Here is a 26,862-nt window from a genome sequence, read left to right as displayed (position 1 = left end):
AGTCACTCGGACATGATCTTGTGCATGTGGCCCATTTGAGACTTGGAATTTCATCATTTTTGGGCAAAACATATATTTCAACAGGCTTATTACAACCATTGTGTTAAACATTACATATGTTATTAATTAGAGATATTAAAGTTGATTTATTAATTAAATTCAAACCTCCGTAAATATACCATGTATATCTACTTTTGGATTAAAGTTGATTCCCAATCCATGTTGTTAAACACAATAAGAGGATTTCAAATCCAAGGGGTTCTAAATCCAAGGGGTTCCAAATCCACGCTCCCAAACAGGCCCTTAGAATACATCCTCACACACTGTAAAAGAATATGTTTGGACTTTAGTGTTCGAATCATGATCATCTTCTAATGATCCATACCAGCTATATGAGAAGTCCCATTATGTGAGAGTTTTCTTTTAGAATAGCCCATTTAAGAAAGTTGTCTAAATAAATGGCTTGTGTCATTCATAAGGGCCCAAATCTAACTGATAGAGTTAAGCATATCTTATGCCACCTCCGACCAGATCGGAATGCATTCGAGCAAACATTCATAAGAAAATCTTAGTAAGGTTTACTTGTTCCACGCCCAAGTGGGAACCTGTTAAATCCTACCTGATAGGCAACTTTTGTAAACCAGTAGCTGTGTGGATGGAACTTTCATGAGACCCACCCCCATCCATCAGGTACATAACTGACGTAGGGATGAACGTTATGAGGTTGATCACCGTCTTCCTCAAGGATAACTATTCCGAATCCACGGAGCTTCTCTGGACTCTTCACAGAGACTTCTCGAATCCACGAGGAAAGAAAGCAAGAAAATAGAAATAAATTCTAATAAATTCGTAAATTGATTGATGAATGAATTAAACGAGTTCACAACCCTAAATAGGGATAGCAACCAATGAGAGAGAGATTAGAATCAAACTATGACTAAAATTCCTAGAATTTACAACTTACTATTTATAGACGATCGTGATGTCTACTAGTGCACAAGGTTTTGCAAAAATAGTAAGTGTTCTATTTGGTTTCACCAAGCTATTCTCCTAATTATTCTAAGCACTTCTTGCGTTGGGTGCAACTCCTAGAGCCCAACGGACGAAGAGTTATAATCAAACTAAAACTTACTATTTATAGTAAAAATGGAATTAAAATAGGGAAACGACCGTCGATCCGGTGGTATTTTGGAAATCTGGCTTACGCTGACTAAAGTAGTTCGTTCTACCCCAAAATCATATATTTTATGTTTGATAACTCATTCTAGATTGCGAGATACGCCCGAGTTAAGGTCTGAAGGTCTGGATCACTTCTGTCGTCGACCAGGCCTTTTCTGATCCATATCATGAAACTGTACGCGACCGCTCTACATCAATAACCTCACGTTCAAAGAATTATGTCCATCTACAACTCAAGTGGACAACACTATGAGAAAAAGTATTAATTGAAAAGGATGAGAAAGGTTCTAAGGACAACCTTAGACGAAAAACCAAGGTTTATGGTAGGACAACATGATGTCTTGAACTCAGTAAGAATAAAAAACTCAAACTAATACAAGAAGCTATATAAACAGATCTAGCCATTACAACATTCACCACAAGTACATGAAGTTAAAATACAAGCATTTACCACATCACATACATCATCATCATCAACATCAACATCCACCAAACTCCAAGAATTATAGTGGTTCGGTGTGTTCACCAACTGTCCTCAAACAGCCACACCTACTCCACTACCAAATCCACAACCCACGGGATATTAGCTTTCACTATGAAAGAAGGTTTTCCAAGATTCATCTTAAAACCTTTACAATTGTTTTTCAATGGGCTAACACAATTCAAAACCAACGTTGAGATTTTCTAGCTATCTCAGTCAAAACCAAAAGAAAGATTTTTTGGCAATCTTACAAACTACAATAGAGATTTTCTAGTAATCTCACAAAACCAAAAACAGAAAAATGATAATACTTAGCTATAGATTCTCTTTTGATGTAGCTCGGTAGAACCGCTTATTTGAAGACGAAGATGTTCAATATTCAATCACTCAAATGGAAGGGTTCTAGGTCTAAATGATTTTTAAATTAATCTAACATTGGGCTAGTTTGATTCAATTTCTTAGATCTCAAAAAGGGTTATAGCAGAATTCCCTTTTTATAAAATCAGAATGAAGCAATGAGAGATCAAGAAATTGCCAATTAAAAAGTTATATAAAAAGAATCTAAAACTACCGTATAATAAGTTGACAAATTGGGGAACTTTTCTCACTAAGTGGTAGCTTGATTTAGCTTAGAATTCATGAAAAAAGGTGAGAAAAGACCACTATTTATAGGCTAAAAATCGGTTCACTCGACTAGTCTAAGGTCTGCCTCGACTGGTCCTGGGAGTAACCAAATTTCAAAAATTCTGGCGCGATCGGATAAAACAGACTCTCGACTGGTTGAGTGGCCTGTTCGACTGGTCGAGTTGAGCTCAAATTAGATGCTGGAGTCGAGTCAAGCCCTGCTCGATCGGTCGAGAGCCTGTCTCCATGACTGGTCGAGTAGGGTGCTTGACTGGTCGAGGACCTATCAAAAAAATTCAAAAATTTGAATTAAAACCTGGACTAATGGAGAAAAACCCTGTACTGGTCGAGCTAGTGCCTAGAGTAGTCGAAGCAAAGCTTAAAATAAGCATAATGACCCATATTAAGTATGCAACATGAATGTCCTAAACCTATGGTCTTTTTAGGATCAATTATACCTCAAATGATGAACATTGAACTTGTCGCTACGGTAGATTCGGTAGATAGTATACTTGAAGTACTTGTACCTTGAACTTGTTTACTTGTAGCTTGCTCTTGACCATGTAATGCACTTGGACTTTGATCTTGCATTCAAAGTAGTATTTGCACTTGGTCTATCACTCAAACTTGAAGTAGTTCTTGAACTTGAACAAGAATGTGAGCTTGAACATGAACATTAACTTGAACATGACGTAGATGTAACACTTGAAATTGATGTAGGACTTGAAGGTGAACTTTTCATCTCTTGAAGAAGTCCATCTTACCAATGTGGTTTGTCACTACAAAATTTGACAATATAGGGTGCTTGATATAGATCGTAGCACTTACAATCTCCCCCTTTGTCAAATTTGTGACAAAACCAACTTTACAATTATACACAAATCCACTACACAAATATAACATTACAATGAACATAAAACTACAAAACTCTCCCCCTTTTTGTCACAACTTGACAAAGGAATGATTATGATAGAGATTATGATAAATAACAAGATCATATGAGAGTAGTAGAAAAAGAGTTAGAGATAAGATCATAGATCAGTAAAATAGTAGCATTATCAAGTTATACATACAAAGTCTAAAAAGCTAAAGTTAAAGTTTAACATTAATACATGCCCAAAGATAGAAAAACTAATCCGATCTTGATGATGAAGGAGGTGGAATGGACGAATCAATTTGATGCAATCCCTTAGTGATGCGTTAAAAATACTTACGCATATATTTCATTTGATTATCCTGGGATATTTTTAAAGTATCCACCTTCTCTTCCAAAGAGCGAAGACGCTCATCATACTCAGGCGGCTGATAATCAGGATCAGCCTCAATATCATCGGATTCTAATTCATCAAAGATATCTTCATCATGGTCTCAGTTGGTAGCACGTCTTCTTCTTCAACTTCCTCAGCTTCCCCATCCCTCTGACCAGGTGCAAGCTTCAAGTTCAGCTTGTTTATGTTTGAATTATTGAACGAAAGATGCACAACAGGGGCTTCATCAGGCAGCATACCCACATTGCAATGCATGGCAAGTGTGGTCATTAAATAAGCAAATGGGGTATAGCTATAACTAGGGGTGCACATCTAACCGGTAGAATCATGGAACCGGACCAGAACCGTTGGATCGATCCAGTTTGGTCCAGTTCTGATTCCAAATTTTGGAGAACCGTTGGATACAGATCGGTTCCGGTTTAAGGCCCTGTAGAACTGAACCGAACCGTTGATCCGAACCGTAGATCCGAACCGTGACCCGAACCGTATATCTGAACCGTTACCCGAATCGTCAATTCGAACCATGCCTTTACTTTTAAAAAAAAAACCCGAAGTGGCGCCAGGTATCTTACACGGTTCTTATCCGAAATGGAAAGGTGATGGTGTTCGGTTTGCTTCTGTCGGGACCTAAGATCCAGCGTGTCTCCAGCCACTGGGACCCACAGGACCAGTGGCCCAATGATCGAAGCCATCCATACTATAAATAGTTAATACTAGCATAAAAAGTGTACAATGATTACAAGATTGTGACCATCGGTATCTCTAAATGAATTTAGAGCAACGAAAAGAAAATTTTCAATGGCTTCCAATTAAAATCTAAATATCAAAGGCTGAAACATCTTTGAAGCTTAACCGTGGAATAATAACTTACCTATAAGAGTAAAGAGAAAATAAATGGTTCAAATCATCATACCATCTCAGCATGTGGGCCGTAGTGGGCATAGACAGTACTTAGATCGTAAGTCGTGACAGAGGCAAAATAAAAGACTCACTGATTACATTCAAACTTGAGGGTATTATCCATTTGGATATTCGAGTTGGGTTTACTGAAAAAAAAAAACCCTAAAAGACTAAAAGTCTCTACTCTCTCTTGGAGTCTCTCTCCTCGCTGCCGCCCCTGCCTGCCCTCTCTCTCGTCGACTGCGCCCCTGCCTGTTCTCTCTCAGAGAAGAGTCTCTCTCGCCAAGACGCCGATTGCGCCCCTGCCCTCTCTCTCGCCGACGCCGACTCCGCACACGCCCCTGCCCAATCACCGTGCGTTGCCCTTCCTCTATGTATTTCTCTCTCTCTCTCTCTCTCCATCCGTCTGTCTGTCCCGTTTTCTGGGTGAAAATGAGAGAAATTTATTAATCTATGTTTTTTATTTTAATTTTGTTTACTAGAAGTGTGGTATTCGATGGATCTATCGGAGTGGAATTTGAATTTGCTATTTTAGATCTGTTGGTAGAAATTTCTATCTCGGGATTGTAATGGCTGTGATATAAAATATGGCATGAGTTAGAATGGGGAACGATCTGAACGGTTCGTCTCATTGGCTCCACTGTGAGAAATTTCTGTCCCAATGGTGTTTATTTATTTATTTATTTGTGCAGTGCTGCTGATTAGATGGTTGAGATCATCCGCCCATTAGGTTTTTTTTCTTACTGTGGCTAGGCCACGCAAATGAATGGTTCAGATCATTGTCTATTTGTATCTCTCTCTCTCTCTCGCCCTCCCATTCTGCTTCTGTGATAATATAGTCTGTTGCAGGCTTGTAGCAAATCACCTCCTCTGTACAGATGCCCAAAACCGTGGAACCGATCCAGAATCGAATCATTTTTCACAGTCCGGTTCCGATTCGGTTACAGGGTGCCAACAGTTCGGTTCCAGTTCCAAAAATGGTAGAACCGTTAAGAACGGTTCGGTTCTGGTTTCACCCCAGAATCGGACCAAACCAACCTATGTGCACCCCTAGCTATGACCCGGATGAAGACAAAATTGAATTATAAAGTAGCAGATCAACGATGGAAGACAAATAGGCATACCGGTTGTGAGACCCGTATCCTAGCCCGTACTATTTCGTACGCCTCCGCGATCGAATTTCGGCGACCCGCGATCTGTTATTGGCATTTGCACGCGATCATGAGTCGTGTCCCGTATATAAGAGTCAGCTCGACTCGAAACTTGTATCCTTGCGACCGCGCCGTCGCCGCGGTTCCGATGTCATGTCTAGCGCATCGAGGCGATACCCGGGCCAAGAGATATGGGCCCGTGTTCATTCCAAAGAAACACCGCACGCTACAAATTCTGAGAGAATCTCTATGACCCTTCACATCAATTAAGTCAAGTACACCCTCCATACCCCAATGCCACCTTACCCTATCCCAAGTATATGCACCCATTCCTTCTTTTTCCCAAGTCAACACTCTCTCTCCCCACCCATTCCACCTTTACACCAAATTCAAACTAACCCATACTTTCCATTTTCGTTTCTTACAACACCCACTCCATCCATCCATCACTTCTCTCTCTCTCTCTTATTTTTAACTTCACTCTTCAACTCCCAAGGGTGGACGTCCAAGCTCCATGAGAGAGTTAGGTGTGGCCCACCTTCCTACCATCTAATCTCACCCCAATCTCGACCGTTGAATCTTATCCATTGGAGCTCTACAATGCGTTGATGGAAGGAGAAGTCCATGATCAAAGGTGGGTCTTCTTCTAAGGTTTGATTTGTGTGATTTTGATGATTTAAGGGTCCACATATGGTGGGACCCATCTTGATGTATGTAATGTATAGGGAGGGCCCATAGTGACGGGGTCCCTCCCCTCTCACGACCGTCTTTCTCTCTTTCTCTCTCTCCCTCCCTCCCTCCCTTTTTCCTTTGTGTTAATTATGTGGCCCACTTGATTTATGTGTTTCATCCAGCCGTCTGGCTGGGACGGTGGACCCCACTATGATGCATGTGCAACATCGACACCGTCCAGGTAGTTGGACGGTGGGCCACACCATGATGTATGGATTTCATCTACACCGTCCATTGTGTGGACCCACCTCGATGTACGTGTACATCCACCCATCCATCTGCCAGACGCTGGGTCAGCAGCCCAGCAATCCTGCAGCTGGACATTGCTGGTGTAGGTGGCGTCACCAAGCTTTGTGGGATCCCACCACTTTAATGTATGTGTTTTATGTCCTTACCTTCCAACCATTTTGGCAGACATGTGGGGCCCACCCCACATGTGCTGCACGTGTGGGATGGGACCCACCTTGATGTGTGAAGTACCTACACCGTCCATTGATCAGGACGGTGCTATGTGGGCTAGCGTGGTGGACATGTTGAATCCACACCGTCTGTCCAGATTGAGAGGCCATGGGCCTGGATGCTGAGTGATTTTACAAAAAAATAAAATAATAATAATAATAAAATAAATAAATATACATAATATAATATTAATATATATACAATATCTTGGCAGGCCACATCCACGTGGGACCCACCAAGCGTATATGTTTATATATATATATATATTCTAAGTGGGCCACACCATGTGAGCTTAACGGTGGATGTTTTTGTTCCCGTAGTTTCAATGTGCTATGGGGACCCCACCATGATGTAAGGATATTGTCCACACCCGTCCAGTGGGACCCACTTGCGTGGAAATGGATTGAATAGTGTACCGCCCACAACTATATATAGTTGACTGTATTGACGTCAGCTGTGTCCTTGGGCCTCCATCATGAGGTATTGTTATATCCAAACCGTCCATCTCAAGGGTCCACCGTGATGCATGCATTTCTCCTACCCGTCCATCTGTTTCACCAGCATGGGACCCCATGATGTATTTATTTCATCCACACCGTCCAGATTGTGCTGGACGGTGCTGGACAATGTTTGGATGGTGTTGATTTACATAGACAATGTTTGGATGGTGTTGATTTACATAGACAATGTTTGGATGGTGCTGATTTACCTGGACAATGTTTGGACAGTGCTGATCATCGTTAGTGGGCCATGTGCCCCATGGAATAATAGTGTACAGTGATACACATGTTACATCTACAACTATTGAAATAATTTTTGGTGTGGCCCAAGCCCACTTGAGGCCCATTGGTGCAGCCCATCCATGAGGCCCATTGTGATGTATTCAAGGCCATGGACAAGGCCTATGGGCAAGGCCCATTGTGATGTATTCGAGGCCCATGGGTAAGGCCCATTGTTATGTATTTGAGGCCTATGGGCAAGGCCCATTGTGATGTATTCGTGGCCTATAGGAAGGCCCATTGTGATATGTATTAGGCCCACATTGGTGCGGCCCATTTGATGTATTTGAGGCCCATGGGTTGAGGCCCAATGTAATGTATATAAGGACCATGAGTGGGCCCAATGAAACGTATGTCAGGCCTTTGTGTGGGCCGAATGTGATGTATATGAGGCCCATTGCGATGTATATTAGGCCTTTGTGTGAGGCCAGGGGCCCACTTTATGTTTAGCTCTTTGTGGGCCACTACTTGGGAGCGATATTGGTTGAATGTCCACATTGATGGGCAATGATGGTTGGATGTGTACATTGTAACCTTCCTTTAGGCCTTGTTAGGTCCATTCTCATCGATTTCGATTGTCGAGGTCGATTCCGATTACCGATTCTGACTCTGATTGTCGAGGCTGATTGTTGAGGCCGATTTTGATTTCGATTATCGAGGCCGATTCCGATTATCGATTCTGGTTTCGATTGTCGAGGCCCAATAAAATGCATATGCGGCCCGTATTTGAGGCCCATTGTGATGTGTATTTAGCCCGTGTTTAAAGCCTAATGTGATATATATGAAGCCTATGTGATAAGGTCCATTGTGATGCATTTGAGGGCCAGGCGATGGAGCCCATTGTGATGTATGTTAGGTCCATGTGAAAGGCCCATCGTGATGTATATTAAGCTCTTGAGTGAGGCCCATGGTGTTGTATATTTGGCCCTTATGTGAGGCCATGAGTCCATTATATGTTAGGCTCTATGTGGGCCATTCCTTGGGGGCAATGTTGGTTAAATGTCCATATTATCGAGGTCGATTGTCGATGCTGGTTATTGATACCGATTATGAGTATGTGACAACATAGCATCGTGATACATGCCCATACGCATCATCTGCATGTTTGTTATGAGATATGATTGATCATTGCATATGCCATAGTGCCGGTGGTTTATGGGACTCCCTGATAGGTGGAGTTATCCCATATGAGTGCATTGTATGCGCAGGATTGATGCATGATTGGACTGCATGACTCATGCATTTTGCATTGTGTGCTGTGATTACTGTACGCCCTAGCGATATCAGGGCCGTAGCCTCCACAGTCATATCATCGATGGCCAGATGGGACATCAAAAATATGTTATTAACATCGGGCTGCCATATATGATTGTGGGTGAAAATCTCCAAACCCTCTTAGTACCAGAGGACGCCCCAACGTCTAGACCGAGTAGATATATATGAGCGCATGAGGGCCGTATACCTGTAGGCTGCGTCTCCCACTATATCGTAGTCGGTTGGGAGGAGGTGTGGCCTTACCCACATGAGGGAGTAGGCAATGCTAGGCTGAGTTTGACTAGTTCGCGAATGGGTTTGCTATTGACATGCCGGGTAGATATTAGCTGACTACTGGTCAGGCGGATAGTGAGGTCTTTTCCACTTACCCAGTTGTGCGCTTGATGGGGCGGCAAGCTGGTGTAGAGTGTACTAGACCCCGGTGATGATCCCAGAGATGTACAGTACTGATTTGTGGAGCAGGAGTTGTATACTCATTCATTTATTCATTCACTATCCACTCGGGCTGGTGGTGTGCAACTATTTGTTACATGTACCTTCGCAATCGACTAACCTGAGATAAGGAGTTTACCACATTGAGTCTGACTATCCAAATTTGGTATGAAACTGGTATGGCTAGAAGTCCCTTGTGATGGACCCCATAGCCTGCGATACTCTATATTATCATCCTGACTTCACACTCCAGCATGGTCATTCCATTCACACTGCAATTGCATTACATCCGCGGCATATAACATTTTGTGTTACTGTGTTCCTGTATTTATATGGTCTAGGTACAACTGACACTATTCATGAACTCATCAGGGATTGTATATTGCATTGCATCCTCGACATCTGATATTTAGCTCTTTATGACTCCTTATTTGCATAGCTGACCTGTATTGCGTATTCTGATATTGATTGACTCATGAACTTGTCAGTATTTTCGCTTACTCTGATATCGTATGATTCATGATCTTACCAGTATTTTTGACAGTATATGATTATGACATTATATTGAATACTTGACACGTACCTTGTGCACACACTTACACCACCCTCTAAGCTTCTATAAGCTTATGCACGATAGATGCGTGCAAGTAATGTTAGGTTGCAGCAGCGGCGTTGAGCATGGAGCGTGCAGCTGTCTTCTGGAGCTTTGATTTTATTTTGACATATGTAGTTCCCTTTCAGTATTTTATTCAAAGTTTATATTAGTGGATATATGATGATGATGTTGCTTTTGTGATTTGGGTAAACTTGTGGTTATCCTTCTTACGAGATAAATGTACGTTGAAAAAATCCTCCTTGTCGGATCCCAAGATCGAAACCTGGCATATGAGCACTGCGAGCCGAGAATGGGGTACTACGGAAGCTGTCGGCATCGGATTCGACGATCGGGATTTCTGTGAATCTGATTTCCGGGTTTGGGGTGTGACACCAGTCACGACGGAGTGAATATACGAACCATAAATGATGTCAACTCAGCTTTGTTTCCAGATCGGGATAGACATTAGAAATAAAAATGCGATGCAAAACTCTGTATTTGGGCAACATTTGGTTGGCTCGGAGCACATTTCCCGCATTCCATTCCGAGTTCACGTTACACAATGTACGGGTTAAAGAATGTTTTTCCGACTTAGTTATCCTTTCGGCTAGGGTTGGAATTGGAATGCCATCGTCCTTTACATTCACATCAAATAATCCCGAAATCAAGTAACGATTGACTTTGAATGTACCTTCTCTAAAAATACCTGTGAAAGTCAAATCATCAAGGGATACATTGCCAATACATGCGTACATCCCTTATGCAATGGAGCGGTATGCCGGTCCGCCCCAATTCAATATGTTTTCCCATCCTACAGTGACAAGGAGGGGAACAATCTGAAATTGAGCAAGATGATTGGCATTTACCGTCCGCTCAACAATGATATTGCGATGATGAAGATCCCACACGTATTCGGGGTCTTCTTTGGATGGGCGAAGGGTACGCACCCGAATCGGATTGGTTCGAGAAGAAGAAGGTCTAGTAGATTTATTCTTAGTTCTACCTTCCATTTCAACAATCAAATAAAGAAATGCAATAAAGGAAGAAAAGGGTCTCAAACCCAACAGATTTTTTTTTTATAACAAATACACCCTAGAAATCACTAGGAAAGATGAAATGAACTCAAGAATCATGCAATGGAAGAATCAAAGAACCCAAATATGAAAAGAAATTGAAAATGAAGCACTTACCAAGCACTAAACGAAGGTGGGTTCGATGGGTCGGAGAAGGGGCAAGTGAGGAAGAATAGAAAAATGGTGAAAAATGTGATTTTCTCACTCATGAAGGGCCTCTAACCGCGCGCCACGACTGGTCGAGTACATGCTCGACCCATCGAGCCACAATTAGTTAAGTATGTTCTCGACTGGTCGTGCAAACACTAAAAATGCACATTTTATTTAATTTTTATTTAAAATTATTTGCATAAAAATATACAAAAAATAAAGCATGCAAACATGATAAATTCAGTTTGAATTGCACATACTAATATCCATTTTAAACTTAGAAAATCTAGTTCTATCAAGTGGTTTAGTAAATATGTCTGCAAGCTGATTTTTTGCTTGCACATATTCCAATGAAATGATTTTCTCTTCTACTAATTTCTAAATATAATGATACCGAATGTCAATATGTTTGGTACGGGAATGCTGGATGGGATTTTTAGAAATATTAATTGCGCTAGAATTATTGCAATACAAATCATTGTATCTTGTGTAATACCGTAATCATTGAGCATTCTTTTCATCTACACAAGTTGGGTACATGCATTTCCAGCTGTAATATATTCAACCTCAACTGTGGATAATGATACAGAACTCTGTTTCTTACTGTACCAGGAAACTAAACGATTCCCAACATAGAAACATCCACTACTGGTAGATTTTCTTTCATCTATGTTCCGAGCCCAGTTAGCATCTGTATATCCCGCTAATTGAACATTAGTATCGTGAGGATACCAGAGGCCCAAATTGGCCATACTTGCGACATATCTAATAATTCGCTTGACAATAATTAGATGAGACTCCTTACTCCTTAGGGTCTGATTGATATCTAGCATAGATACCTACATTGAATGTTATATTAGGTCAGCTCGCAGTTAAGTATAATAAACTACCAATAATACTACGATATAACCGAGGATCTACACTTTTACCTGTTGCATATTTAGAGAGTTTAAGAGTCGTACTCATATGAGTAACGAATTTCTTACCACTCTCAATTCCAAATTTCTTAACAAAGTTTAAAGCATACTTGGTTTGAGAAATGAAAATACCGTCTTCTAGTTGTTTAACCTGTAAATCAAGAAAGTAGTTCAATTCTCCCACCATACTCATTTTGAACTTGGATTTCATCAATTCTGCAAACTCAATGGACAGGTTAGAGCAAGTAGAACCATAGATAATATCACCAACATAGATATGTACTATTAGTATGTGTTCATTGAATTTTTTAACAAAAAGAGTTTTATCAACACTCCCCATAACAAATTTATGACTTAGTAAGAACTTAGTCAATTTCTCATACCATACTCTGAGAGCTTGTTTCAAATAATAAAGTACCTTTTTAAGATGATACACATGATTAGAGTGTTTAGGGTCCTCAAAACCCTTAGGTTGTTCAACATAAACCTCTTCATGTAAATCACCATTTAGAAATGTACTTTTGACATCTATTTGATGGATCTTAAACTTTTTGAAACATGCAATGGATAAGAACAATCTGATAGATTCAAGATGAGCAACTGGGGCAAAGGTTTCATCGTAATCGACTACTTCTATTTGAGTGTACCCCTGTACAACTAGTCTAACCTTGTTTCTTATTATATTTTCTAACTCATCAAATTTATTTTTAAAAATTCACTTGGTTCCAATTATATGTTTATCAGTTGGTCTTGGAACCAAATACCACACGTCATTCCTGACAAATTGATTCAGTTCATCTTGCATGGCAACTATCCAATTTTCATTAGTGAGTGCCTCTTTCGCGTTGGCTGGTTCAATTTGGGAAGTAAAACACACATAATTACATATGTTTTCAAGTTGTTTTTGAGTACGTACACCAGTGAGAGGGTTACTTAAGATTTGATCATTAGGATGATCTTTAACTGATCTTAGTTCAGTGTTGATTTGATAAGATGAGGAGTCAGGTTTATCAAATATAGTGATTTCATCATCTTCTGAACTAGATATTGGTGTGTTCAGATGATCATCAATCACAACATTTATTGACTCTTGAATGACACCAGTTCTCTTATTAAGAACACGGTATGCTCGATTATTCAAAGCATAACCTAGAAAAATTCCTTCTTCGCTCTTAGTGTCGAACTTCCCTAAATTTTTTCGATCTCGTAAAATATAACACTTACTTCCAAAAATTCGAAAGTATTTAACAGTAGGTTTCTTATTAAACCACAGTTCATAAGCTGTTTTATCTTTTGATTTTCTAACGTAAACATGGTTTATAACATGTGGTATTAACATCTTCGGCCCATAAGTTCTTAGGTAACTTCATGCTATTTAACATTACCTTGGTCATCTCTTGTAGCACTTTGTTCTTCCTTTCAACAACCCCATTTTGTTGAGGCATCTTAGGAGCAAAAAACTTGTGCGATATTCTATGATCGCTACAGAACTTCTCAAAATTGCTATTTTCGAATTCCGATCCATGATCACTTCAAATCTTAACTACATTCATTTCTTTTTCAGTCTGAATACGCTTTAAGTATTCTTTTGACTTCATCAAGAATTTCAGATTTTTCTCTCATGAATGTAACTCAAGTAAATCTAGTAAAGTCATCTACAATTATCAATAGATACTTCTTACCACCTCTATTCTCTGTTCTGGTTGGTCCAACAAGATCCATGTGGAGAAGTTCAAGGGGTTTGGATGTGGCAGTAGAGTTCACCTTTTTGTGACTACTCCTTGTTTGTTTACCAATTTGACATTCGCCACATATTTTATGCATTTTCTTTAATTTGGGTAGCCTCTAATAAGATCGGCTTTGCTCAATTTATATAAATTTCGGTAATTTACATGTCCAAGGTGCTTGTGCCATAATTTGCTATCATTAGTTTGGACCATGTAATAAGATACTTTGGATGAGTAAGATTCACTTAATAAGATACTTTGGATGAGTAAGATTCACTTACGATATAACAATTCTCAGACGTCCTACGGCCATTTAATATCACACAACCTTTCTCATTTGAGATCTCGCATCCTTGATTAGTGAATTTTACAATATGCTTATTATCGCAGATTTGATAAATAATCAAAAGATTGTGCTTAAGCCCTTTTACGAATAAAACATTTTCAAAAGGACGGAGGTTAGAGATATGAACCGTACCTTGGTCAATTATTTTGCAGTTGCTTCCATCACCCAAAAGTGACTGATCTATCAGTCATATATCTTTGTAATTGGTGAACAAATCTCTGTCACCTGTCATGTGCCTTGAGCAACCACTGTCTAGGTACCACTTTGATTGACTCAAAGCCTTGAAGGCGGTGTGGGCAACCAAACAAGTAACCTTAGGAACCCATTTCATAGTAGTTTTGGGTTTTGGACACTGTTGGTTTTTCTTTGCTTATAATTATTATTAATTCTCACATTAGAGTTAGATTTGAGGAGCTTCTTGAGTAAATCCACAATTTTTTTAGCTAAAGGATTATAATTTTGTTTTCTAAGGCTGACATTATAAGAATTGACTTTAGGTGCTTGAAAAGTCTTTACTTTTCTAGAGTTGTTTTGGTTATTAAATTTCAAGTCATTTCCTTTTGAGTTAGAGGATTCTCCTTTGACAAATGTAGGAGCTATACTCTAATTTTTCAGAGGCATGTATTTATCATAGCCCAGACCCGATTTATCTTCACATGTTCTCGATGCGGTTAATAACTTTTCAAGTTTAGGGTCTCCCTAGGCATACCTCCATGTATCCTTTGAACTCAACAGGGAAGACACTTCATTTTTTAATTTCTCATTCTCAGTTCTTAATTTTTCCAATTCAGATGTTTTGAAATTCAAATCACATTTAGTTTTTTCAAAACAATCAGATATATGAGATTTTTCTAAAACCGTATTTTCAAAATCCTCTTTTAATTTCAGAAATTTCTCTTTTTGAAGTTTAAATTTGATAGCAATCTTACAACTCTCCCTGTATAGGGCATTATATGCATCTTGAAGATCATCTTCATTATCATTCTCATGGTCACTCCTTAGATTATCATATTCGGTTGAATCGCAACTTTCTGTGGAAATGACTCTGGCTAGAGTCATTAAAGCATTGACTTCATTTGAAGTTTCGGGTTCTGATTCATCCGACTCAGAAGAAGCTTCAGAGCTGGATGATTTATCTCATGTGGCTAACATGCCTTTTCGCTTTGGCTTGTCCCTCTTTGGACACTTATTTGTCAAATGTCCGTATTCATGGCAGTTGAAATATTGTTGTTGAGGGTCAAATATTGCATATCAGACCCAGTTATTGCCTGGATTTATGAACATGGTACCGTTGAATAGCCCATTTTAATCATGTTTGTGTTGCAAGGTGGAATTGCGAGCTGAGACTGGATCGGGATGCTAAAAGCATGGATTTAACGTTTAGAATGCACCAAGGCAAGGGACGGACTTCAGGGGACCAAGATCGACGGAATTACATGCCAGAGATCCGCGAAAATTGAGAAACTGAAGCTAAGCGGCCTGAAAGTCAGCCAGAATGCAAGATCACTGGGTTTCCATCATCTGTTTAGCTCGAAACTTTATACATGGCTCGAGGACCAAAAACTAACTGTACAGCTGATTTCTTCCGTGGGTCACGCCGAATCTGATCCAAAATCCATCCCTCTTACCAAAATTTTGTCACGAATCTTATGGATAGCGTGGATTCATCAAACGATAGGGGATTTGGGCCCCACCAGTTACGCAGAGAAGGCCTTACGCATGTATTACGCACGGATGTGCATCTGGACGTCGTGGGGCGTTGTACGGCCCATATGGTGATCGGATTTCTGATCCGAACTGTCTGAATGCTAACTCAGGAGGTCTTGATCCTAGACATGCAACCATATGCAGGGTTAAATCAGTAACGGGACCAACTTTTGGGCGGGAGCAAATTTTTGTGAAACGCTTCGCAGGTGGTTCTCAAACGTGATACGCACGCTGTTGTGCGTATTATCCACCGCCGCTACACGCAGGTTGGCCCTATCTATAAAAGTAAAAGAAAACGAAAGCAAAAGGGGGAGCACTGGAGCAGGGCTGCTGAGCCGTGGGGAGAGTGCAGCAAGACAGTGGGTGTGCTCGGTTTTGGAGAGAGAGCAATAAGACAGTGGGCAGAGGCAGCCGTGGGAAGAAAAGGGAACGGAGAGAGAAAGGGAAAAAGAGAAGTTGGGACGTGAGCAGCATCGCTTGGGCTGGACCTGGACCTGATTTTTCTTGTCTTTTTCTTTTCTCCTTCTTTTGTTTTTGACATTTGAATTTAGCCCATTCATGTGTGGCTAAACCTCTTAGCTAGGGCTAAGAGGTGAAGCCTGTAGCGAGATGGGAGATTTTACTGTGTGCCTTTAATTCATAAACTGAATTTGATATAGTTGATTATTAAAGGAATATTTTTCTTAGTCTTTTATGGTCTGTTGTGACTGAAATTACAATGGGTTTGCAACGACTTTGAGTATTTCTTTTTCCTTTTTATGTTTATGAAGTCAGGAACCCCTGTTGTTCATCATTGTCCCATGGGCATGGTAGGATGACAGTACCCTTCCTGATCCTCATACATTGTTGGTTGGTTGGTAATTAGTTTAATTCTGTTGTTTACTTTGTCTCCTGGGCATGGCTTGGTGATGGAATCCATTCTAATTCATATACCTTTCACCTTTTGAAAACTATATCTAAGGAAGTCTAGTTAAATTCCATGATTTCTGAAGCAGGCATAATTTCTCCCTGATCTCTACAAGTGGATCCTCTGAATCCCTAGTTTCTTCCTCTGAATTCCTTAAAGTTTTAGATAATTATTCCACAATTATTCCTTAAACTCTATTTGGTTTAAATCACATCTTAGTCTAGTTCTAATTCTACTTGGTTTCAGATAACGTACAGGTATCAGTCCCTGTGGATTCGACCTCGGTCTTACCGAGTTTATTACTACATCACAACCCTATACTTGGGGAGTGAACAATTGTCTATCTTTTAGAGATTTCCATGTTTTAGATTTACCATTTTTCTTCTCAGAGGGGTTTTGAAAATCAACTCTCTTTTTACTTTTGAAAATTTTTTAAAACTTTTTCGCAAGTAAATCCATATCATCCTTTGAGTTTTCAAATCGGAATTAACATTACTATTATGTGAAGTAAATTTGGATGATTTAAGAGTTATAGACTTTTGGAGCTTTGAAATTTAACTCGTATGTTTGAAGAGAACCAACTAGTTCCTCAACCTTCATGTTATCCGTGTCTCTAAGTTCCTGAATGGCAGTAATCTTGGAGTTGAATCTCTCAGGAAGTGATCGCAGAATGTTTGCACAGACTTTAGTTTCTGGGATGTTATCTCCAAGACCCCACATAGAGTTCACTATGTCATTTAGTTTCGTATAGAAGTCCATAAATGTCTCATTTTCTTCCATACGAATTTCCTCAAATCTAGTGGTAAGGATCTGAACTTAAGACTTTTTTACAATAGATGTACCCTCGTGTGTCATTTCAAGAATGTCTCAGGCTTGCTTAGCAGTATCACAAGAAATGATTCTTTTGAATTCATTAGGTGATAGTGCACAAATGATTGCATTTAAAGCCTTAGCATTTGCATTGCTTTCATTTTTCTGAGGAGTAATCCATAAATAAAAAGGTGTTTCTTTAATGGACTTGGTTCCATCACTGCCTAGAACATCAGACACTGGTGATTTTCATCTAGTCACTGTGGATTGCCACATGCTTTCATCAATGGGTTTCAGAAATATCCTCATCCTGGCTTTACAATAAGCATAGTTGGAGCCATCAAACGGTGGTGGCCTAGTAATAGATAGGCTATCAAAATTTGACATCCTGAAAGCTCTGGATCGACAAACTCAGGAAATAAATCCAACAATATGAGCCATCTGATACCACTTGGACTTTGATCTTGCATTCGAAGTAGTATTTGCACTTGCTCTATCACTTGAACTTGAAGTAGTTCTTGAATTTGAACAAGAATGTAAGCTTGAACATGACGTAGATGTAACACTTGAAATTAATGTAGGACTTGAAGGTGAACTTTCCATCTCTTGAAGAAGTTCATCTTACCAAGATGGTTTGTCACTACAAAATTTGACAATGCCGGGTGCTTGGTATAGATCATAGCACTTACATCAATGGCATGCCTACCGTTAGTTTTATGTAGAGCCAACCATGGTATTTATATGTCATCCAATCCATTCACCTGATATGCCTCATCTTGATAAAAGAAGAATCCGAAATTCACAATATTTGGACGCTCATGTGCGTTATACCATGTGAATTCAAACGTTTTGACAACTTTACGGGGGTGGCCTAACTGAGTGTTTAATCAACCTGACATTTGGGATTAAAGGCAAAAAGAAGAAGAAGGGAAGATGTACCGGACGGATAGAGTGGATTTTGTGCATATCAACTCCTTTCCTCCCACTTTAGAGAAAGTAAGTCTCAGATTAACTAGGAAAGGCAAGCTAGCGTTTTGATGCAAGGATAGAAAAGGGATATAAAGAGACGTGGGAATTTATGAAAGACACTACTTTTTTACTTTCAATCATTATTGAAAAATAAAGAAATTTATTTTCGTACCCCCACTCTTAATAAAGGTATTTTAACTTGATGCAAGTAAAATGAATTTCTAAATCGTTAGGCCCATATGTGCCCCGTTCATTTTCAATCATCTCACATGTGTCATATGTGTCATTCTGCCGAATGAGTGATTGTACCTCTTGGATCATACCAAACATATGTTGCTATGCAACATGTCCTAATGTGCCACATGCTATACTATTATCTATCTTCTCGTGTCCCCCACATATGCTGATGTGCTACACCTGACAACATTCATCTTCTCTTGCATTCCATATGCTAATAGGCCGCATGTGGTAACATTCATATTCTCTTACACCCCACGTGTAATAATATCCCACAGGCACCGCAATTCGGTTTCTCTTATCCCCACATGTGCAAAGCACTCCACATACACTAATTTACCACGTGGCATCGTTCATCTTCAATCGTTCCTAATATTCAATCATTCCAAATATGCCACAACAGTTCCAATGTGGCCATTTAGCTTTGCGCCCAAATGTCCAATGCACCAACGCATGGCTTGTGCTGACATACGCAACATACAACTTCAAGCAATGCACATGTTTCATGTGGTATCATTCAACACCAAGCACCCACATATACCAGGCATGCCACATGTGCCACTCCATTTTAAAGCATTTCACATATGCCACGTATTAATAAAGCACACGTTTGTGATTGCCTAAAGATCCTTAATTTCTATAAAAGTTGTATTAAAAATAGTTTTTCAAAAAACACTATTTCCATTTCCAAGCATTACAGAATGGAGGCTAAATTTGATTAAAAAAAATAATAATAATAATAAAAAAAAATTAAAAAAAAAAACCAAAAACAAAAAGTAAGAGAGGCCTCTAAAATTGGAATTAAAAAAATAAAATTTATAGTCAGAGAAATAGTCCTAATTGCGGGAGAGTCGAAGGAAAATTTTGCTAGGGAATTTGCTAGAATCCTCCTTTCTACATTGTTCTCCACGGTGCTGTTGCCCACCTGCATTATGAAGTTTAGTGATTTTTTATTTTTTATTTTTGAATTTGTATGGCAAACGAGGTAGTTTTACTAATGGACGGTTTTTGTTAAGTTCGGTAGGGGGTTTAACTGGTGCATGGAGTGGGGTTCATACACACATCAGGATGGAGCCCACACAACTCGACACCATGTGATCAAACTGAAACTGGTTCGGATAGAGTGCAGATTATACACGCAACATGGAGCTTCCCGGCTCGTAAAAAATTCAAAACCTTAGAAGTGCAAGGCAAACAAGAGAATGCAGATGCAGTTCGCCATTCGAAGGCCAATCTTTAGGGGGATTCGAGTCTTTTGTTGATCAGGCAGCACAAGAGGATTTGAAGTGGGAGAAATAGCCGCTTCCCCCAAGACATGTCAACACTACTAAAAACCAGTTCCTCTCAAAAGGAAGGAAAAAAAGGAAAAGTATAACAACATTTACCTGCAGATTTAAGAATCAAAACAGCACAAGTCACAGAAAATAACATCAGACAGCACCATCTCAGAGAGAATAACACCCACAAATTCATATTACCATATTGGAAGCAGTACCATCAGCAACAAAGAGTCTCCACATCCCAAACAGCGAAACAAACTCTCAAACACAATAACAGTACTTAAAGAAAACCTAGGGCACACCACGGATGGCAGACACAAACCAAACACCAACACAGGCAAATAATAGAGGCAGCACAGCACGCATGCAATGGAGCTCTCTCCTCTCTCAATACTCTTCTCCCTCATCACCATCCTCACCTTCTGCAGACTCAGCACCAACCTCCTCATAATCCTTCTCAAGCGCAGCAAGATCCTCACGGGCCTCTGAGAACTCCCCCTCTTCCATCCCCTCGCCAACATACCAGTGCACAAAGGCACGCTTGGCATACATGAGATCAAACTTATGGTCAATGCGGGAGAACACTTCAGCAACACTGGTAGAGTTGGAGATCATGCACACAGCCCTCTGCACCTTGGCCAGGTCACCGCCAGGGACAACAGTGGGTGGCTGATAGTTGATGCCACACTTGAAGCCAGTTGGGCACCAATCGACGAACTGGATCGTGCGCTTGGTCTTGATGGTTGCCACAGCAGCATTCACATCCTTGGGCACAACATCACCACGGTACATGAGGCAGCAAGCCATGTACTTGCCATGGCGAGGATCACACTTGGCCATCATGGATGACGGCTCGAAGGCGCTGTTGGTGATTTCAGCCACCGAGAGCTGCTCGTGGTAGGCCTTCTCAGCCGAGATAACTGGAGCATAAGACGAAAGCATGAAGTGGATCCTGGGGTAAGGGACAAGGTTTGTCTGGAACTCAGTGACATCAACATTCAAGGCACCGTCGAACCTCAGGGATGCAGTCAAAGACGATATCACCTGAGAGACGAGACGGTTGAGATTGGTATAGGTTGGGCGTTCGATGTCGAGTGAACGCCTGCAGATGTCGTAGATAGCCTCATTGTCAAGAAGAACAGCGACATCTGTGTGTTCCAGGAGAGAATGGGTGGAAAGGACACTGTTGTAGGGTTCAACAACAGAGGTGGAGACCTGTGGTGAAGGGTAGACAGTGAAACCAAGCTTTGATTTCTTGCCATAGTCAACAGAGAGCCGCTCGAGCAGGAGGGACCCAAGACCAGAACCAGTGCCTCCACCAACAGCATTGAAGACAAGGAAGCCCTGGAGACCAGTGCAATTGTCAGCAAGCTTGCGGATGCGATCCAAACAGAGATCAACAATCTCTTTGCCAACTGCAAAAGATACAGAAAAGGAAAGTTAGGTCTTGATAGAATCAAACTTGGAGGGGGGGAAAAACCATAAATGAAAAGGAAAAGGAATTACTGGTGTAGTGGCCTCTTGCGAAGTTGTTGGCAGCATCTTCTTTGCCACTGATGAGCTGTTCAGGGTGGAAGAGCTGGCGGTAAGTTCCGGTCCTCACTTCGTCGATGACAGTGGGCTCGAGATCTACAAACACAGCACGAGGGACATGCTTTCCAGCTCCAGTCTCACTGAAAAAGGTGTTAAAAGCATCGTCGCCTCCACCAACAGTCTTGTCACTGGGCATTTGGCCATCAGGCTGCAATTATATAAAAATACAGAGATCTAAGAAAATGAGATAGAAAAAAGAGATTTGAAAAAAAAAAAAAACAATGAAAGAAAATCAAGATCCAATCAATGCCAACATAGAACAGGAATGGAGGCAAAGTTATGATACAGAACATGCAAAAATAAAACCACAAACGTTTCCTCTACTCAAGATATGAATAATATAAATGCCGAAACACTAATAAAACTAAAAGAATCAGATAATTCGTAAATAAGATTCAAATACTCTAGGGGTTGTTTGGCTTGTTGGAGAAGTACACATCTGGAATCTGTTAGGGGTAAATTTCAAGCACAGATTGTAAAATCCTTTGGTTGCAAAGGGTTTACAGGTTAAGTGTTTGCGAGAAGTGTTTGGATGTGCAAGTTTACCGATGAAATTTTAACATTATAACCACTTTATAAGTAATCACCAACCCTTTTATTTTCAGGCAAAAATCCCACATTTCATATTACAGGAAAAGGAATTATACCTGCACCAGCACTATGCATAGCATAGAATGATGGTTGATACACACTGTTTGTGGTGACAACCATGATCTATATGGAAGGTCCAACCCATCCGTCACGTGTGTCCCTTTATGCTCTCCTAGGGCCTCGAAAAACACAAGCTGATTAATTTATCAAGCGGGCCACACGGAATAATTCGGATGGGACACCCAGAATTAAAAACCTTCCAGATTAGGTGTTCAGCCCACTACAATGGGTGGAAGACATCCAATCTGCTCATCATATGAGTCCATTGATGCTCTCTTAGCACCCCCCAAAAAACACCCTTTTTATGTGATTGAAGATATTTGCATGATTTTGTGCTCCAAACAACCCTCTTTAGGAGCAGTCCTTTTATTCCTAGCCAGACTTTGGCTGGCAATTTCAACAAAATGCTCAACAGTCATTTTACCAATAGTGCGGGTACAGTGGAATTGCAGTGAATTACATACATCTTCCCAGTCATTTGGATGTATGTAAATGCGGCAATTTGTAAATGATTTGCATTTGGATGGCCCTTTTTGCCTGTAAATCATTCACAGGTTGTAAATGATTTACAACCTTTTGCCTCTTCTCATTTACTAGCAAAAAAGAGAAGATTTCATTCACTAGCAAATCATTAACAACTCCAACAGCTTTTTTCAAGGCATTGCTAAAAGGGAGAAACGCACTTCCCTCTCCTTTGTCTATGAGAAATCCAACTGCTATCGCTCTCACTCACTCTCAATCTCACAACGGCCTTATAAAGAGCATTTGAATTCGTGGGCCCACTTCTATGGCTCACCTCCTGCTTGGTTTTCTACAAGGATCACCGCTAAGCTTTACTGAGATAGGCTTAACCCAATGATCCACTTCAAAATCCACTCTCATATGACATTTGAATGTTTTTTTTAATGAATTACTTCTCTAAACTATCTCAAGTGTGATTACGCAATTACAGGATATAAACCATTTACAGGCTATCGAAACACTTCAAATGATTTACCTGTAAATCATTTACAACTTAAAGCCAAACAGACATGCCGTAAACCATTTACAACTTAAACAATTTACAAGGATCCGACCGACCCTTATGGTAAGTCCTAAACAAACCCTAGATCTGACAAAAACTCAAGCACACTTGCTGAAGCATAAATGAAATGAAAGCTATATAAAGTCTAAAATCTCTAGAATTAGGACCAAATAACTAGATTTTATCAGAATTCACGCATTCTCGTGGAAAGCCCTGGATCTGGCAAAATTATAACGAACTACAGAAATGTAAATAAGTATTAAGACATACGAACTCATAAAAACAAAAGATCTGATGAACTAAGGCATAAAATCAAGCATTTTATCATCAATGCATGAGAAAACCCTAGTTATGGCAGAAAATCATAGAGAACTGCCAAAATGAGAAGGGAATGAAAGCACTAACAATGCATTGAAGATGGACCTGAAACCAACACTTAAAAAAACTCTAGATCTGACTAACAATCGTAATATATCAAGCATTTTATAAGCGGTCTACGCAATCTTTCGCATCAAAACCCTACATCTGAAAAACCATTGCAGGATATAGAGCATTTTATCAGCGATCTATAGGAAGATATCGACCATTCTTTTCAAGAGATCTACACCATATATCACACACGAACCCTAGATCTGTCGAGAATATAGCATTTTATTAGCGATCTATAAAGAGATCGATCATTTTTTCAAGAGATCTACACCATATATCACATACGAAACCGATATCTGGAGAGAAATCAAGGAAAATCAAAACAAAAGGGCAGAAAAATGAAAAATATCTCAGATCTGAGGAAAACTCACTGACCTGGATACCATGCTCGAGGCAGTACAGCTCCCAGCAGGCATTGCCGACCTGGATACCGGCCTGACCGATGTGGATCGAGATGCACTCTCTCATTTTCGGAGGTGGAATAAACAGAGAGAGAGAGAGAGAGAGAGAGAGAGAGAGAGCGTGTGTGAAGACGCCTCGACTGCTCAGCTTCTCGGCCTTCTCCGATTTGCTACCCTTTTATAGGGGTACGCAGAGCGGGAGATGGAGAAGAAAGATCTGGGGTTGTTAACCATGGTTAGTTAACTAAGGTTAGGGATGGGCGAACGCGAAAGACGGGATTTTTCTACAACAGTGTCGTGTGGAGCCCGTGCAGCAAAGAGATTTAGGGCCCACCGTGATGTTTATGTGACATCCACTCCGTTCATCGGCTTCAAAACCTCATTTATGTATATTATCTTGAAAATTTGGTAGCTGAAAATTTCAATTGGGTCGTACCAAAGGAAACATTATTGATATGGTGGCGGACGGCCAATATCGAAAACTTATTGGGGCCCAACCGTAAAGTTTTATGAGATCTAAACCGTTCAAAACGTGAATCCTGCTAGAATGGAGGGAGAGTATGGATACCAGCCTGATTCAAAACTTTAGTAAGCCCGAAGAAGGTTTCAATGGTGGCATTCCCATCGCCACTGTTTCATGTGGTATGCCGTACTTGAGAGCCTTTGATTGCCTCATTTTTGAAGGAATGTCTTGGACATCATGGGTGGGCCCACAGAGCTTTTCGTTGGACGGTCTCTTTCCCTTCCACTTGGAAAATGGGGTCCACATGGAAGGAGTCTAAACTGCCTAGTTGGCCAACTTAATTAGGAGCGGATTAGGTGAGCGGATTAGACGTCACCGGGTAACATGGGAGCGGCTTAGGTGAGACCCGAATCCACCGAGGTGAGTGGGAACCTGACTTTGGGGCTCATAGTGATGTATGTGACTTAAATCAACACCGTCCAACCATTTTCAAAGCTCATTTCAGGGCATGATTCTAAAAACTAAGCTGACTCAAATTTAGGTGGCCCACACCATAGGAAATATTGTGATTGAATCCCTACCATTAAAAATTTCATGAATTCCACTGGAATGTTTATTTTCCATCTAACGTATTAATAAAGTCACAAATTCAGAGATGGAGAGACCACATAAATATCATCTTGATCCAAATCTTTTGTGGCTCACAGGAAGTTATTAATGATAAATCACCGTTCCTGTACTATGGTCCATCTGGAAGTTGGAGCTAATTTATTTTCAGATCATGCCCAAAAATGAGCTTTCAATACTGATGGACAGGATATGTGTAGTCACATGTATCAGTATAACCCATAGTCATGGGTCCCACCCTCCTAGGTGAATCCAGGGTCTCACCTAATCTACTCACAGGGTTTTACGCTTACTGCGTGGGGCTACCTTGATGAATTTTTATATGTCTATACTTTGTTTTTCTAGGTCATTTTAAGACATGGTTACAAAACTAAAGAAAATCCAAATATCAGGTGCACCACACCACTTAAAATAGTGATGAATGACCGTTAAAAACTTTTTATACGCCTACAAAAAGTTACAGATCATTTGTATTTTCCCTTCATCCTGTGGTTTCTTTGGCCTTATCAACCGGTTGGATCACAAATAAACACTACGAAAACATTACCTGTGCATTAGGAAGTTTTCAATGGTAATTTGGTCAATCACCAATCTTTCCTTATGGTGTTGTCCATCTAAGATTTGGATTTGTTTAATTTTTACGACCATGTCATAAAATGAGCAATAAGTGGATGGACGGCATGAATATACAACACATCATCAAAGTGGGCCTCACATATAAGGGTAGCACTTAATCGGCTCCCGACCTCACCTAAGACGGTGCAGCCCTTATAGTGGGGGCTGCCTTTATGTATGTATTTTATATTCACATTGTCCATTCATTTTTTTTCATATTATTTTAGGGCATGAGCTAAAAAATTATGTAGATCGAAACCTTAAGCGGATCATACCATGAGAGAAAATAAAATAAAATAGTAGTAATTGACCACAAAAGTTTAGGATCAAGCATATTTGTTTTTTCATTTCATTCAGGGCTGTGTGACCTTGTCAATAGGTTGGATGGAAAATAAACATTTACCATGGGCCTGTGAACACGGGAAATCAACACCCATGTTTTTTGTCTTTATTTTTTAATATGTATGGGCTGATTTGGATTGATAATGTAATAGACTTGGAGTCGCCACTAGCCAATTAGCTCAAAATCCCGCAATCGGTTAGAACCTGTAGATTCAGTAAAAGCCAAAAATTCGAAGATTCTCTTACTTTAAGTGAACTCATGATATGTGACATAGATTTCGAGTAAGGGACCTCATTTACAGAGAGGAAAGTTGTTAGACACCTTCTTCTTTTTTTTTGCCTGTACGGGCGTACGGTCGCAGCTTCGTGTAGTAATATGATCTTAGGGGATAAATAATAGAATACTAAGTATTAAAATGAGATTAAATAATTTCTAATGTATCATGGTCCGACAAGCCATAGAGCATACTTCTAGAGAATGTTTAGAAATGTGATTTAAGAAGAGATGTGATGATACTAGAATGTTATGTAAGAAGATTAGGCTACCATGAGTTTTTGATATCATAAGATCTAGAGTTTTGGCAAGTCACGGAGCATACATTCTATGACAGCATAGAGAATCGGGGGGGTGGGGTTATTGAGAAGGGAAGTAATGATGCGATTAACAGAGTATAAATGCTAGTGATGATGACATGATCTTTGGCTTGCACTTGAAATGA

The 26,862-nt window shown here is 40.1% G+C and overlaps 1 protein-coding gene across 2 annotated transcripts; it reads right to left on the bottom strand.

Annotated features, from left to right (window-relative positions):
• Positions 1-20,167: 20,167 nt before the first annotated feature.
• LOC131218794 (tubulin alpha chain) lies at positions 20,168-24,261 on the bottom strand. Of its 2 annotated transcripts, XM_058213598.1 has the most exons (4): positions 24,071-24,261; positions 21,505-21,739; positions 20,584-21,413; positions 20,168-20,498 (listed from the first exon to the last, which is right to left on the bottom strand). In XM_058213598.1, the coding sequence occupies exons 1-4, from the start codon at positions 24,161-24,163 to the stop codon at positions 20,193-20,195; spliced, it is 1,464 nt and encodes a 487-aa protein (XP_058069581.1). In that variant the 5' UTR covers positions 24,164-24,261; the 3' UTR covers positions 20,168-20,192. The 2 variants fall into 2 exon arrangements, with proteins under 2 accessions (XP_058069581.1, XP_058069580.1); XM_058213597.1 differs by having other exon boundaries at positions 20,168-21,413; positions 24,071-24,258.
• Between the last annotated feature and the right edge of the window lie 2,601 nt (positions 24,262-26,862).

The sequence above is a fragment of the Magnolia sinica genome, chromosome 11 (assembly GCF_029962835.1).
Source record: "Magnolia sinica isolate HGM2019 chromosome 11, MsV1, whole genome shotgun sequence".
Classification (NCBI taxonomy): Eukaryota; Viridiplantae; Streptophyta; class Magnoliopsida; order Magnoliales; family Magnoliaceae; genus Magnolia; species Magnolia sinica.
The sequence above is the reverse complement of the archived record's forward strand: the minus strand, read 5'-3'. Positions and strand labels throughout refer to the sequence as shown.

Excerpts from the sequence above, each read along its gene's own strand:
- LOC131218794 (XM_058213598.1), bottom strand. The coding sequence starts at position 24,163 with ATGAGAGAGTGCATCTCGATCCACATCGGTCAGGCCGGTATCCAGGTC. Across the intron at positions 21,414-21,504 it reads CGCAAGAGGCCACTACACCA|TTGGCAAAGAGATTGTTGAT; the intron begins GTAATTCCTTTT and ends TATCTTTTGCAG. Across the intron at positions 20,499-20,583 it reads ACTCTACCAGTGTTGCTGAA|AGGGGGAGTTCTCAGAGGCC; the intron begins GTGTTCTCCCGC and ends AGGGGATGGAAG.